This window comes from Aegilops tauschii, chromosome 7 (assembly GCF_002575655.3).
Source record: "Aegilops tauschii subsp. strangulata cultivar AL8/78 chromosome 7, Aet v6.0, whole genome shotgun sequence".
Lineage (NCBI taxonomy): Eukaryota > Viridiplantae > Streptophyta > Magnoliopsida > Poales > Poaceae > Aegilops > Aegilops tauschii.
In genome coordinates, this window is record NC_053041.3 from 112,472,167 (window position 1) to 112,486,843 (window position 14,677).

General features: G+C 47.3%; 1 protein-coding gene across 1 annotated transcript; it reads left to right on the forward strand.

Moving 5' to 3' along the window:
- Positions 1 to 222: 222 nt before the first annotated feature.
- On the forward strand, positions 223 to 3,219 carry LOC109781847 (26S proteasome regulatory subunit 7A). Its single transcript, XM_020340443.4, has 7 exons — positions 223 to 435; positions 771 to 852; positions 1,065 to 1,156; positions 1,283 to 1,360; positions 1,448 to 1,509; positions 2,025 to 2,746; positions 2,865 to 3,219. Exons 1-7 carry the CDS (start codon positions 349 to 351, stop codon positions 3,020 to 3,022), a joined length of 1,281 nt encoding a protein of 426 aa, XP_020196032.1. The 5' UTR covers positions 223 to 348; the 3' UTR covers positions 3,023 to 3,219.
- The last annotated feature ends 11,458 nt before the right edge of the window (positions 3,220 to 14,677 follow it).

Below are 14,677 nucleotides of genomic sequence, written 5' to 3' on the forward strand. Positions count from 1 at the left end.
CTCAACCTCAACAGTGTGACGAGCCAACTAAAAAAACGCAGTGTGACGAGCTTGGTAGCAGTACATCCGGAACTCGAATATGCACGGAGAGAGCAAACCGCTTCGCCTACGAGCTGATGCAGCGGTCCGGCTCGGAGACCAAAATTTCTGAGCCGTCCGATTCGCATCGTACGGGCACGTGAGCGTGGCTTACCTAAGAGGAAAGTGACTCGGAGGAGAAAGGAAAAACGAGTCATATATACAGGAGCAGGCACCCAACAGAGACACATCTCGCTCGCTCTCGCCGCCAGACCCCGCCTCCGCAGCGCAGCCGCTCGCCGTCGCCGTCGCCGGAGGAGGTACAGGACCATGGCGCCGGAGCCAGAGGACGACTTCCTGAACGAGAAGAACCCGAGGCCGCTCGACGAGGACGACATCGCCCTCCTCAAGACCTACGTAAGCGCCTCCCTCCCCCCGCACCGGATCGATCCGCCCCGTGCGTCTCGGCCGGAGCTCTCCGCCGTCCGGGCTTGTTCGGGGCCAGGGATTCGTGCTCCGCGTAGATCTAGCCGTCTAGGGTTTTCAGCTTCTGTTGTCGTGTGTATTTGGGGGAAACTGCTGGCCGCATAGTCCGCGTCGTTACGATTTGTGCGTCGGGACGCGGGAGAAGGATGTTTGGTTTTGATTCTCGTGTTCTACAGCGAGGCATATGCCGTACCGTCTGCTGAATTGCAGCGTCTCGATTTGGGTGGAATTTTCTAATTCTGGATGGATGGCTTCCTGTTCTACAGGGGCTTGGGCCGTACTCGAACAGCATCAAGAAGGTCGAGAAGGAGATAAAGGAGATGGCCAAGAAGATAAACGACCTGTGCGGTACGTGCACATCGATGTGTCCTCTGACCACCCCTTAATTCTGGGGCTAGGATTAGGATGCTCAAACATATGCAGTTGCATTTCCAACTTCTCACCAGTTTTGGCTAGTCTGATTGGTGGCTGTACTGGATTATCAGTATTCTTCTAAGTGCCTGTGCGATTCCACCTTGTTGTGTTCCATCTAGCTAATTTCACGTCTGATTTGATTGCAGGGATAAAGGAGTCTGATACTGGGTTGGCTCCACCAAGCCAGTGGGATCTTGTGTCAGATAAACAGATGATGCAAGAGGAGCAACCACTGCAGGTGAATTAGCCTGATGTCCGCCTTAACCTTCTGCAGAATGCATAGAGTTAGCGGTTTTGTTGTGACCTTTGTGCTTTATCATATCCTCCACAGTGAATTAATAGTCAATTAAATCCTGTTGTGAAGGTCGCTCGATGCACGAAGATCATAAGTCCAAATACTGATGATGCCAAATATGTCATCAATGTCAAGCAAATCGCAAAGGTATGTCAGCATTCTACCGTCTTAGGCCAATCATATCTTCTGGAGGTTGAACATTGATGATGTTTATTTTGGGGGATAATATTGCAGTTTGTGGTTGGTCTGGGGGACAAAGTTTCGCCCACTGATATTGAGGAAGGAATGAGAGTTGGGTAAGTTGTCTGTTCTCTCTAATGAGTTAAACATCTTTCATTTGGCTGCTCTCAAAATGCTTTTTGTATCTGATTATGCTTTGTGTCAACACTTACCGTCAGCGCGTGTAGCGTAAGGGCGAACTCTTCTTAACGAAAATCTAGAGAAAAGTTGTTAATAACAATAGTTATGAGTGCTAAGCTACATCACTGATGTGCAATAACTGAGTGGGTACTACTTCCAAAGAAGCATCTTGATATACCCCTTCAATTGAGCTGTGGCTATCGCCTACTAGTATGATATAGCAATTAGCACTAGGATTTGGCACAATGTAAACAAGCAACAGTTGCTGCAGTTTTATTGCTGCGAGGGTTCATATTATGTTTTCACTTGATCTTGAATTTGTTGCATTATATGTTGATTCAACAGTTGCTGTAGGATCACCAAAGTTTGTTGCATAAACATCTTATTGTCTTTTTGCTTGTTCTTGAATTAGTTGCATCATATGTTGATTCTCCTCCCGTGTACTATGCAGGGTTGATCGAAATAAGTACCAGATTCAAATTCCTTTGCCACCCAAGATTGATCCAAGTGTTACAATGATGACAGTTGAAGAAAAGCCGGACGTGACATATAATGATGTTGGTGGCTGCAAGGAGCAGATTGAGAAGATGCGGGAGGTTGTGGAGCTTCCTATGCTTCACCCCGAGAAGTTCGTCAAGCTGGGTATTGATCCTCCAAAGGGAGTACTTTGCTATGGTCCTCCAGGAACTGGAAAGACTCTTCTTGCCAGGGCAGTGGCCAATCGGACCGATGCATGTTTTATCCGCGTGATAGGCAGTGAGTTGGTCCAGAAGTATGTTGGTGAAGGGGCAAGGATGGTTCGTGAGCTCTTCCAGATGGCTCGGTCAAAGAAGGCATGCATTGTCTTCTTTGACGAGGTTGATGCCATTGGTGGTGCTCGCTTTGACGACGGTGCTGGGGGTGACAATGAGGTCCAGCGCACCATGCTCGAGATTGTCAATCAGCTCGATGGGTTTGATGCGAGAGGAAACATCAAGGTCCTCATGGCCACAAACAGGCCTGATACGTTGGACCCGGCACTGTTGCGTCCTGGGCGGCTGGACAGGAAGGTTGAGTTTGGCTTGCCAGACCTGGAGGGCCGCACCCAGATCTTCAAGATCCACACACGCGCGATGAACTGTGAGCGGGACATCCGGTTTGAGCTGCTTGCTCGCCTCTGCCCCAACTCCACTGGTAAGAGTCTAGTATTCTGGCATGACACGAGTATCACATGATCTGATCCCATGCCTTGTGTGTCATGAGCAACAGTTTTCTCATGTATCCCTGTCTGTCTCTTTGTGTGTTGTAACAGGTGCCGATATCCGGAGCGTGTGCACAGAGGCGGGAATGTACGCCATCCGTGCGCGCAGGAAGACCGTCACGGAGAAGGACTTCCTTGATGCTGTCAACAAGGTCATCAAGGGTTACCAAAAGTTTAGCGCCACCCCGAAGTATATGGTGTATAATTAGATAGCGTGACGTTAGCCCCCTGTGTGTCTGCCACTCGGGCCCTCTTCTACGGGATTGTTGTTTGTTGCTGCGTTCTTTCCTTGTCCAGTAGAAACTTTTGAGGCGTTTAGTGCATCCCATGTTACTGTGGATTGTACCTTCAGAATGTTGAAGTGTCAAACTGGAAGGAAGGATGGTGATGATGATGATGCCATTTATTCTCGAGCTCAAATGCACTCATATTATGAATAATAAAATTGAAAATACCCTTCCGTCCCAAAATTCTTGTCTTACATTTTTCTAAATACGGATGTATCTAGTTACATTTTAGTGTTAGATACATCCGTATCTAGACAAATCTAAGACAAGAATTTTGGGACGGAGGGAGTATCAAAGATCATTAAAAAAATCTGATTTTTTTTTGGCAATAGACATTGTTGAATGTTTTACATATACGTGCAAATTTCCATTAAGAAATGTCTGCAAATTTTGTTATTTTCGCCTAGAACTCCATGAATGTGATTCGTCACCTTGCACACAAGCAGAAAGCTATACACTTAGGGCGTGTTTGGTTGCCAGGGTGGCTTTCAGCTGCATTGCATGGAGGATCCAGGCTGAGCATGGCCAGGCTGAGGCGATGCCAGGCTGAGGCGATGCAAAGTTGCGTCGTGATGTATGTTTGGTGAACTTGCATCATATGGCTGCATGCGGTGCTGTTTTTGTCTGAATGTCACTGAAATTGATGTGGAAAGAGGAGCACACAGCAGCGCAGGGCGACGGGATACGGGGAGGCAGGATCTCGATGGCTCCAGACGGTGGGATCCTTGCTCCCGGCGGCACGACGGGGCATGATCTGGCGCGCGGCAGCGTCACTTGCTCGCGGACGGCGGCGGCGCTTGATGAGAAGCGGCGGCCATGGGTCTTGATGGCGGCGGCGTTCTTCATCGGCGATTGGACTTCTGCGAAGCCGTAGTGGCGTCCATGGTCGGCGGCCAAGTGCAGGAGGGAGTTGGCCGTGCATCAAAGGAGGGCCGGCGGGATCGTGTGGAGGCGCTTGTCGGCGTGGAGGCGCGTGGAGGACGGAGGCCGGCGGTGGGGTGAGCACGAGCTGCGGGAGGCCCGGTCGATGGAGCCATGGGGATAGGGGAGGTGTGGCGGCGGCGTTTGGGGAAGAGACGAAAGAAAGAGGAAAAAAACGAGCGAGCGAGCGAGCCTGCATCCGAGATACGCTCGAATCCTGCGTATCCCTCAGCCTGGCTGAGAGGCCCCTTTTTGCATTCATCGGGCCAGGCTGAAGGGCCCATGCAGGGTACCAAACGACCCAAACTTTACATGGTGGGTGCGGGCCAGATACAACACAGGGAACCAAACACGCCCTTAGGCGTTAACCTGGCAACCAACCAGAGCAAAGCGCCTCCTTAGGTTTTTCTTTTTTCTTTTAGACGAAGGCGCCTCCTTAGGTGAGCTCCTATACGCCGCGCATTGCGGCCGATAGGCATGCACCGCACAGGGACTGCTCCCGACTGAGCTCATTGTCGTGTGGAAACAGTGGAAAATTCAACGCTTGTCTTTCGCCAAACAAGCTGATGAGCTTTGATGTTTAATTATAAAAATGCGGATTATAAGAACCAGCAGCCACGACAAAGCTAAGACATTGTTTTGAATTTTTAAATGCAGTTTTCTTTTTGATTGCTTCTTTATTTTTCTGTCTAGTTTCTTTTTTCTTCTTTGCTTTAAAGAAAATTTCAGAAAAATGTCCGCAATTTCAAAAGGAAAATGCTTGACTTCAGCCGGCTGATTTCTCGAAAGAAATCCGCCGCCTCAGCCGGGTGCCACGCGTCCTGCTGTGGACCACGCACCGCCTGAGAGCCGCTCGCCTCCAACTTTATCTCTCCATTCTGTCTCCTACCTTTTCTCATTCACCTACATCTCTCCCCCAATTGCCAAGCTCTCCGCTGCCACTCATGGCGTACCTCGATTGGCGCTACTGAAGGGGATATGAGGGGGCACCTGGATGCTTCAGGGGACGACCCATGTTGCTGCGATGGAGGCGTTGGGGACGGGCAAGTGCCATGTGTGTCGCCGCCATGGCCCGTGTGCTTCATCGGTAAATCCTCAGATACATCAGGCGAGCCGTTCACTATGATTATTGCAAGTGTTGCAGAAACATAATCAGTGTTGCAAAAACATAGCTGCTTCAAAAACATCCCTCCTGCTTCAGCAAGAACGGCGGAGCGGCAAGACAAGGTAACCGCTGTGGCAGGATGTTTATGAAACATGACCTATGTTGCAGAAGACCATGAGACTATGAAAAAAATCCATAACACAATCTTTGTTGCAAATGTTTTCGCAACACGAGCTCTGTTGCAAAGATCCGCAACACAATCTCTGTTGCAAATGTTTCCGTAACACGAGCTCTGTTTGCAAAGGTTTCTGCAACACTACCTTTGTTGCAAAAGATGAGGACGGGACTAGGCTGCTGGATGGCGCCAGATCTAACGACCGCCAAACCGGCGGATCTTTTTAGGCCGACGTGTAGCTGGTATGCTCAGCATCAACCGGCTGAAAACAATTGACGCGTCCGCCCCCTCCTTTAAGTGCCACGTGCCCTCAAGGCCCCACTAAAGGAAACACGAGACGTACCTCTTCATCTAGAAAACATCGTGTTCCTCTCTCCATCTCTCATCTCTATGTCTTCTGCAACATTACCTAAGTTGCAAAAGTTCTTCCACAACACTACCCTTGTTGCAGAAAGAAAGCGAAGAAAAAAAATTCGCAACACAATCTATGTTGCAAAAAAATCCGCAACACAACATACGTTGCAAAAAAAATCCCATAACAGAACTTATGCTGCAACAAAATTCCGCAACACAACCAGTGTTGCAAAAGTTTCTGCAACAAGACCTTTGTTGCAAAGCAGAAGATGTTCAGTCGCTAGATTGATCATATCTGATGGTCCGCGAGGTGACGGATCTTGTAAAAAGATCTGCCGGCCGACGCGTAGAAAACATAATTATGAGGAAAAGAAATACTTTCCAAACTTGACTTCTATTTCAGAACATATACCCCTGATTATAGAAATATTATACGGGGCTCTGTCAAAAGGGGTTCCTATTGTAAGAGTATAGGGTGACCTCAGAATCTGAGAAGATTATAGAAATATTGATTTGTCACTCGGGTACTCGACCCCAGAATAAAATGGACACGATGCTCTGACGGTACAGATTCCTTCAAGCATACGGTGGACAGGTTCCTGACACACGCGACATTGAGGTAAAGCTCGGCGTGTTCCAGCCAAAATCGTTGTTCTGGCCTTTGGGCAAAACTTCAGTGCGATTTGACTCTGTTTTGAAAAGTTTCACGATCTGGTCATTTTCCTATCGTTGTCCTTCTTGGCGGTAGGGTAGTACATGCTATCGCTGTGGGCTATGGTGACAAGAACCTGGTCAACGTGCCAGTGCCGTCACTATTGTTGATTTGGATGAGTGGCTACCGTCACGGTTCTTAGTGGTAGGCCTTTATACCCTACTGGCAAGTATAAATATCCTATGGCCTTTATACTTGTCATTTCCTGGGATGATCTTAAATCTCATGTGTATCTTTTATCGATGAGTTGCATTGCATATTGCATTCCACCCACCACATTTGCTTCTGTCTCTAGGCTATATATTGTTTCAAAACGTTCCTCCTACACAACTACACATCGAGCTAGGAATGAGACACTATTTCTCTCACACTATTTTGGGGTTGCTTGATGAGTTACACCCAAGTGTGTAGTTAGGAATGGGAGGTTTCATGAATACTTTTAGCCCAACGATAGCAATAGCCACAAGGGCACTAGAAAGTAGTAGGAGTAGAGACATAGATAGGAGAGCAAAGAGAAAGAGTGCTTCCTCACGGACAAGGGGCAATTGTAGTCACAATGATCACACTTGGACGGCTGTTTCTCAAAACCCCGCGTGGTCATAAGATCGTGTATGCACCTGATGCGAGAGTAGAGCACCCTGACTTCTTCGTCGCCGATTCACCGCGGTACCAAGATATATGGTGACGGGCTTTGAGAGTCCTATCAAAATATTTCGTAAAAAAGAAAAGTCCTACAGTGATAACTGGACGCTGCAAAACGTCCCCCAAAAGGTCTCAACGCGTGCATTGTTGTAGCCATTCCACGGTCTCCGTTTTCCCCGGGGCACACGATCCGTCTGCCGTTTGCTGTTCCATCCTCCATCACTGGCAATCTTTCCTAAAAAAAGGAAAAACGAAAAAAAACTCCATCACTCGCCAGTAGAAAACTGCCGACGCGAGCAACGCACACAAGGCCACTCATGGCAACAAACTCCATCATCATCGTCGCCCTTGACGCGTCCGCAGCCATCTCCCCGACGTCATCGTCTACTGATTTCTCAAGAACTAGTATTACTTGCTGGAGTTCTCCATGAAGTTGATGAGACGAGGGGAAGCTTCAACAGTTTCCATCTGAGCTTTGTTAATCAGGTTGCAAATGAAGTGGCTCACCGTTGTGCGAAACAAGCGGGTGAGTCGGGGAGGAGATGTCTTTGGCTAAAATGTATCCCTTCCTTCCTCGCCAAAACTCTCCGCGGTGATTGTAATCCTAATTTGTTTTTATCAATAAAGCTCACTGATTCGCAAAAAAAAGAAGATCCGACTAACTTGAGTCACAGAACTTTAAAATTAGATCATGTTCCTCAATTTAAAGATTCTTTTTATGACCTGGAGGTCAAACTAATGTGGGCCTCTGTTCTCACCCCATGTGCTCATAATTATACTAGTCAGTCCTGAGGATAATCTCAAATCTCATGTTATTCGATGCGTATCTTTTTTTAATGACTTGCATTTCATATTGCATTTCAGCCACCTTGTTTGCTTCTATCTCTACGCTATAAATTGTTTCACAAAATTCCTCCTACACAACTACACATCGAGCCAGGAATGAGACACGCTATTTCTCCCACTCTTTTGCGTTGCTCGATGAGTTACGCCGGGCATATAGTTAGGAATGGAAGGTTTCATGAATACTTTTAGCCCAATGATAGCATGAGCCACAAGGGCAGTAGCATCGAGTGGGAGTGGAGACATAGATAGGAGCGCAAAGAGCAAGGGTGCTTCCTCACAGAGGAGGGGCAAATGTAGTCACCATGATCACCGTCGAACGACTGCTCACCCAAACCCCGCGTGGCCGTAAGATCATGTATCCACGGGGCGAGAGAGTAGAGCACCTCGGCACCTTCATCACTGATTCATCACGGTATCAATTCACACGGTGGAGGGCTTTGAAAGTCCTACCAAGACATTTCGTAAAAAAAGAAGTCCTGCCGTGACAACTGGACGTTGCAAAACGGCCCCAAAAGGTCTCAGCACGTCCATTCTTGTAGCCGTTCCACGGCGTCCGTTTCCCCCGGGGCACACGGTCCGTCTCCCGTTTGTTGTTCCACACTCTATCACTGGCAAGCTTTCATAAAAAATAAAATAAAGAAAGAAAAACTTCATTGCTGGCTAGTAGAAGCGTCAGACGCGAAAACTCCTAAAAACGAGTGGCTAACCGCTCTGCTGATTTCTCAAGAACTAGTATTGCTTGCTGGAGTTCTCCATGAAGTTGATGAGACGAGGGGAAGCTTCAACAGTTTCCATCTGAGCTTTGTTAATCAGGTTGCAAATGAAGTCGCTCACCGTTGTGCGAAACAAGCGGATGAGTCGGGGAGGAGATGTCTTTGGTTAAAATGTATCCCTTCCTTCCTCGCCAAAACTCTCCACGGTGATTGTAATCCTAATTTGTTTTTATCAATAAAGCTCGCTGATTCGCAAAAAAAAGAAAAAGATCCGACTAACTTGAGTGAAGGAACTTTAAAATTAGGTCATGTTCCTCAATGTAAAGATTATTTTTATGACCTGAAAGTCAAAGTAACCCGGGCCTCTGTTCTCACCCCATGTGGTCATAATTATAGTAGTCAGTCCTGATTATTCGATGCGTATCTTTTATTGATGACTTGCATTTCATATTGCATTCCACCCACCACGTTTGCTTCTACCTATAAGTTATAAGTTGTTTCACAACATTCCTCCTACACAACTACACATCGAGCCAGGAATGAGACCCGCTATTTCTCTCACTCTTTTGCGTTGCTCGATGAGTTATGCCGGGCGTATAGTTAGGAATGAGAGGTTTCATGAATACTTTTAGCCCAATGATAGCCTGAGCCACAAGGGCAGTAGCATGGAGTGGGAGTGGAGATATAGATAGGAGCGCAAGGAGCAAGGGTGTTTCCTCACAGAGGAGGGGCAAATGTAGTCACCATGATCACCGTTGGACAGCTGTTTACCAGTTGTAGGATTATGTATGCACCGGACGAGAGAGCAGAGCAACCCGGCACCTTCGTCACCGACTCATCACGGTATTAAGGTACATGGTGAAGGGCTTTGAAAGTCATACCAGAACACTTCGTAAAAATAAAAATCCTGCCGTAACAACAGGACGCTGCAAGACGGCCCCAGAAAGGCCTCAGCACCTGCATTGTTGTGGCCGTTCCACGGCGTCTGTTGCCCCCGGGGCACACGGTCCGTCTCCCGTTTGCTGTTCCACACTCTATCACTGGCAAGCTTTCCTAAAAAATAAAAGAAATAAAGAAAAACTTCATCACTGGCCAGTAGAAACGCCCGACGCGAGCAACGCACGCAACGCCACTCATGGCGACGAGCCCCATCATCATCGTCACCCTTGAAACATTCCGCCCGCCGTCTCCCCGCGTCCTCGTCCCACTCGAGACGGCACAGTGGAGAAGGAGAAGCAAGCATTGACCTGACCCGCGCGCTCCTCGCCTTTCCCGGTCGCATCATCACCGCCCGCCCACGCACTCCTGTCGTGCCCCCATCCTCCCCCGCCCCCGGCCCCTCGGCCAGGGCCGAGCGTACGTACGCCGCGAGATGCCGCGCAAAGGCCCCGGCATGTCCCGGCGCGCCCGCCGCTGGGGCTGTCCTCCGGGTTTCCCTCCGCCGGTCGCCCGGTCCTCCCGTGATGACGGTGGCGCGCGCTCTGCTTTTCCCCTGCCGTCCCTTTATGCCCGTGGCCTCGCCCTACAGTCTTCGACCTGAGATTTTTCTGCTCGTGTTCTGTCCAACAGTGTCGCTAGGGGAGTAGGGCAAGGGACGGGTTCGCGCGGACTCCGGGCGCCGGGCGATCGTGGAGCCGGTGATCGTGCACAAGCGCAAGGCGGCGTCGAGTCAGTCCTACCTCGACGAGCTGGCTCTCTCCGACGTAGGAGTGCGCTACTCTCTCCGACGTAGGAGTGCGCTACTCTCTCCAACTACTAGCCCAGCCCCAGGCTCCGTCGTCAATGTCCGGCGCTCCTGCCCGGTGTGCTGTGCACCCACGTTGCATTCAGATAGATACACGGCGGGCTCCGAACGATCGACTTGTCACCCGTAGTGGCCGTGGATCAAAATCGTGGTGGATTCTCCGCGGAGACGGGCGTGGTAGAAGGTAGAAACCGTGATGCTTCCGTGCCCATGACTTTCCGCTCTCAACTTGTCAATGGACTCGGCACGGCCCTCCTGCCACCAAACATGTTGAAACCACAGCCCCAACAGTCGCATTCCCGTTTCCCACTACTCCGGATGAAAATGGACGAAACTGAGTGTTGTCACATTTATTTTCATATTTTTGTGCGGAAACAAAAACGAATACGAAAACCCCGAAAACAAATACGAGAATGAATACTACCGGAGACGAAAATGGGGCGAACACGACACGGGCACACGGAGACGGAAGAAGAGTGTTCACGGGAACTAAAGACCACTTGAAGCGTAGAAAAAAGAAGAAAACCAACAAAGATGTTAATTTTATAAGATGATTACTAAGCATTTTTTATATGTCATGTTTATAAAATAGGACAAGTCAGCGACCGCGGCAATGCTCGATTAGGAATTAGGGATTTTTCTAGCGTGCTACCATGCATGCTCGATGTAGCTGTAGTACTGTAGAAGTTAGGCCATCTGGGCCATTCTACTCATCGTGTATTCCTTGGCTAGGAAACTGTTGTGGTCATATTCAAAACAGAAAGTTACATATTAGCGTAAACGGAAAATTCTGTTTTCAGGCTGGTTCCACCAGAAAACGTGATTCCGTAGCCAACAGCGGCCGACGTGCTCTTATTAATTGAATTGATGAGGGGCAAAGGCCAACAGTGAATGGGAAACTCAATTGCATCTGCAGGTCATTTGTATAGAACATTTTGCAGCGATAATTCTTGAGTAGACATGGTGCCACGCGAAGCTGGAATCCACACCCTCTATTTCTTTGGGATTTGTGCCGTATCTCACGCACATAGAATTTAGTGGGACGAATTGATCTTGTATATATATTGTATCTATCAGTCAATAAGTGTGCATGCCCCACAGCTAAACGAGGTTGAAGTTAGTGTTTCATTGAAGCAGTCCTGCAACACACCTGACCAACTCATTTACTAGGATTAATGCACCACACTACCCTCTTGTCTTACTACGTCGTGCCCCATTACATATTTACGAGTGCACCACCCTCTATGGCTGCAACAGAAATGTGTATTAAGTAAGCTAATTAGTGTGAACTTTTAACTATGCTAAATCAGCTTAGGTCTATCTCCATATTAAGTTATGCATGTGCATACACATGATTAAGGTTCCTAAATTGCAGTAAAAATTTAAAATTTTAGAAATCCAAGATTTTAATTTTTTAAAATATGTCCACTACATAAGATTAAACTAGTCCACCTAAAACAAATAATCGACTGCATTTTTTTCAAAATGATGATTTGATATACTTTTTGGAGTATCCCCGTGATAATCAAAGTTGTTTCCTGATGACATTACCTATCCTATATTTACACTTATCTACAAAACTACTACTCTCCATGCACATACTGATTGTCGTTCGTTCTCGTGATAGGAGCAGACCTTTGCATGCAGGACTATTTTTTGTGGGGTTTTGCATGCAGGACTCTAACGTTAGGAAATGGACAGGACAGCCTTTTCTTGAAAGTGCATGAACAAGACAACCTTCGGCAGATGCAACATTAATCCATGAAGTTATTCCCTCACTGCCTCACAGACAGCTAGTACTTGGGTGTACCCCAGTAATGATATCCCTGACCTGTTCTGGAACATTAATAATTGACCTGGCCAAGGTATAAATACGCCCACATTTAACTCCCCTGGCCCAGTGAAGCGTCGTATTCTAGCCCAGTATTTATGCGTATATGGAATACCGTGCATCAGTATCCAAAAGTCGCTATATAATCTGAGGATCTTAAAGCACGAATGGCCGGCCTAGATTAAGACCTCGCATGGCACCGTGTCCCAAAAATTCGCGTCCATTTTGCAGTACTATGCATCTGAGACCCCGTTCCTAGCTAAGAATTATAGTACATAGATTAGCAAAATGTTTGGAGAGCAATAATGTTGAGAAAAATCCACTTATCTCTTTTTTTCTTATAAAAATATCTTATCTGGGCAAGAGTTGACGGACAGCCCACGGTCCAATTAGAGCAACCACGAAACTCCGGTCTAGGCAAACGATTGGCACCATCATGATTGGCACATGTGTCTCTTTCAAGAGGGCGCTATTGTCAACGAAATCTGTTTAGGACCGTACTTCTTCTGACTGACACAAATCTTCTTAGCTCGTGTCCTTAAGGGGGCAACTACAGTAGAAACTGCCTTTTGCGGTGAAAGACTAGGAAAAAATAAATAGGACCGTTGGATTAGAGATACGCGGCTCAGATTCTTCAAGTTTTAAAACTTATCGGTGTAAGTTTTGAAACTTTTTTTTGGGTGTAAGTTGTACTTTAGTGATCTAAACACTCTTATATTAGTTTACGGAGGGAGTATGTTGAAACTTGTCTATGTAAATTTGTAACTTGCATTTGTTCTGGGGTCTAAGTTATATGTTGAAACATGTCTGTGTAAATTTCTAACTTGCATGTTTGGGGGTGAAAGTTGTATGTTGAAACTTGTCTGTGTAAATTTGTAACTTGCATTGCATGTTTTGGGGTGTAAGTTGTATTTTGAAACTTGTCTGCGTATATTTGTAACTTGCATTTGTTTTAGGGTGTAAGTTGTATGCTGAAAATTGTCTGTGTAAATTTCCAACTTGCATTTGTTTTGGGGTGTAAGTTTTGAAAAAAAATGTTTTTTTTGTTTTGGGGTGTAAGTTGTATATTTAGGATCGCCAAGGCACGTGGGCGAATCCTCCACTACCTCGGTGGCGGCGGTCCCATTTCATCGCGGGCCGTCATGTCCGCCGAGGAAAGGGTGGCGAGGCAGGCGGCGCAACACGGCCCGCCGCTCCACATTCGCCACGCCAAGTACTGCACCTGCCTAGGTCCTCAACGATCCCGACCTGGCGGCGGTGATGGAGTAAAATCCAGCAGATCTCGAGTAGGGCGACCCAAACTAGTAGCCTTGACATGATGGTGACACAACGTTTTACCCAGGTTTTGGCTCTCTCAAGGAGATAATACCCTACGTCTTGTATTGATTTTGAGGGAGTACAGATTACAGGTTGATCTACCGTGAGATCGTTATGTGTCATCTCTAAGAAGTGTTGAGATTGTTCCGTCGACTAGCCTAGCCCTAGCATCGGTTTATATACGATAGTGGATGCCTAGGATAACATGAGTCCTAGTCAGCTACATCGATGGAGAGGTGTCTCAACGGATTATGAGTCATTGTCTTAAACGCCAAGGCTTCTTGATTTTCCTTGTAGATCGCCATGGGCCTTCTTAGGATGACCCCTTGATGAATTGCCATGGGGGTCCTCGGCCCGGCCCACCTTGTCGGGACACGACATGGCGAGTGACCCCAAATCTAGGACATCATCAGTAACCCCTGAACCGGTCTTTAAGTCGGGGACGCTCCTTGGTTCTTATGAACTGCTCTTCGTCTCAGTCGTCGGTCTTGAAAGCTGGTTCAACAAGTCTTCCCATCTTCATCCTTGTGGGTCGTTGATAAGGATCAAGTGGACATCCTAAGGTTTTCGGCCCAATCTTTCCCGACGAACGATAGAACTAGCAGATAATTTTGATTGTTGAGTAGATTAGATCTACTCCACAAACAACATAACAAATTCTTGTGAATCAGCAAGCAAAACAAGTGGTATTGGTGTCCCCGACATAGGACCTTTTTCCTGTCTATTCTTAACTCCAAAATTCAACTCCCCTATTACAATGGCAGGCGGTCAACTTTATATAGAATAGGCCCAAACTGAACTAAAATAACACAACTAAAAATAAAACTCTATGGCCCATGACATGGCCTGGATATAAACCAATGTTCGGCCTAATAAATTAAACCGAAACAGGGTAACCAATTATTTTGAGCCACCCCTATTTGGCCTTGCCGATACACATTGGTGGTGTTCTAAAATTGGGCTTTACCTCATCCGTAGGAGGAATTGTAAAGCAAAAGAATCCAAACTTCAGAATATCAGGAGGCGGTGAAATAACAGGAGTAATAGATATCTTCCCCTCATCAATTGCCGAAGTACGTCTGAGGAATATACAAGCCGGGCATCCGAGGAGCCCCTTTAAGTTCTTGGTCTTTATAAGAACCTTGTTATTTTCACGCCTGACCTCAGGTTTGAAGTTTTTCCCATGCAGTGGTGCCTCTCGCAATCTATCTCCATGC

Bases quoted from the DNA above. Each gene is read 5' to 3' on its own strand.
- LOC109781847 (XM_020340443.4), top strand. From the start codon at position 349: ATGGCGCCGGAGCCAGAGGACGACTTCCTGAACGAGAAGAACCCGAGG. The intron at 436-770 runs GTAAGCGCCTCC...CCTGTTCTACAG, and splicing joins TCGCCCTCCTCAAGACCTAC to GGGCTTGGGCCGTACTCGAA. The intron at 1,361-1,447 runs GTATGTCAGCAT...ATAATATTGCAG, and splicing joins ATGTCAAGCAAATCGCAAAG to TTTGTGGTTGGTCTGGGGGA.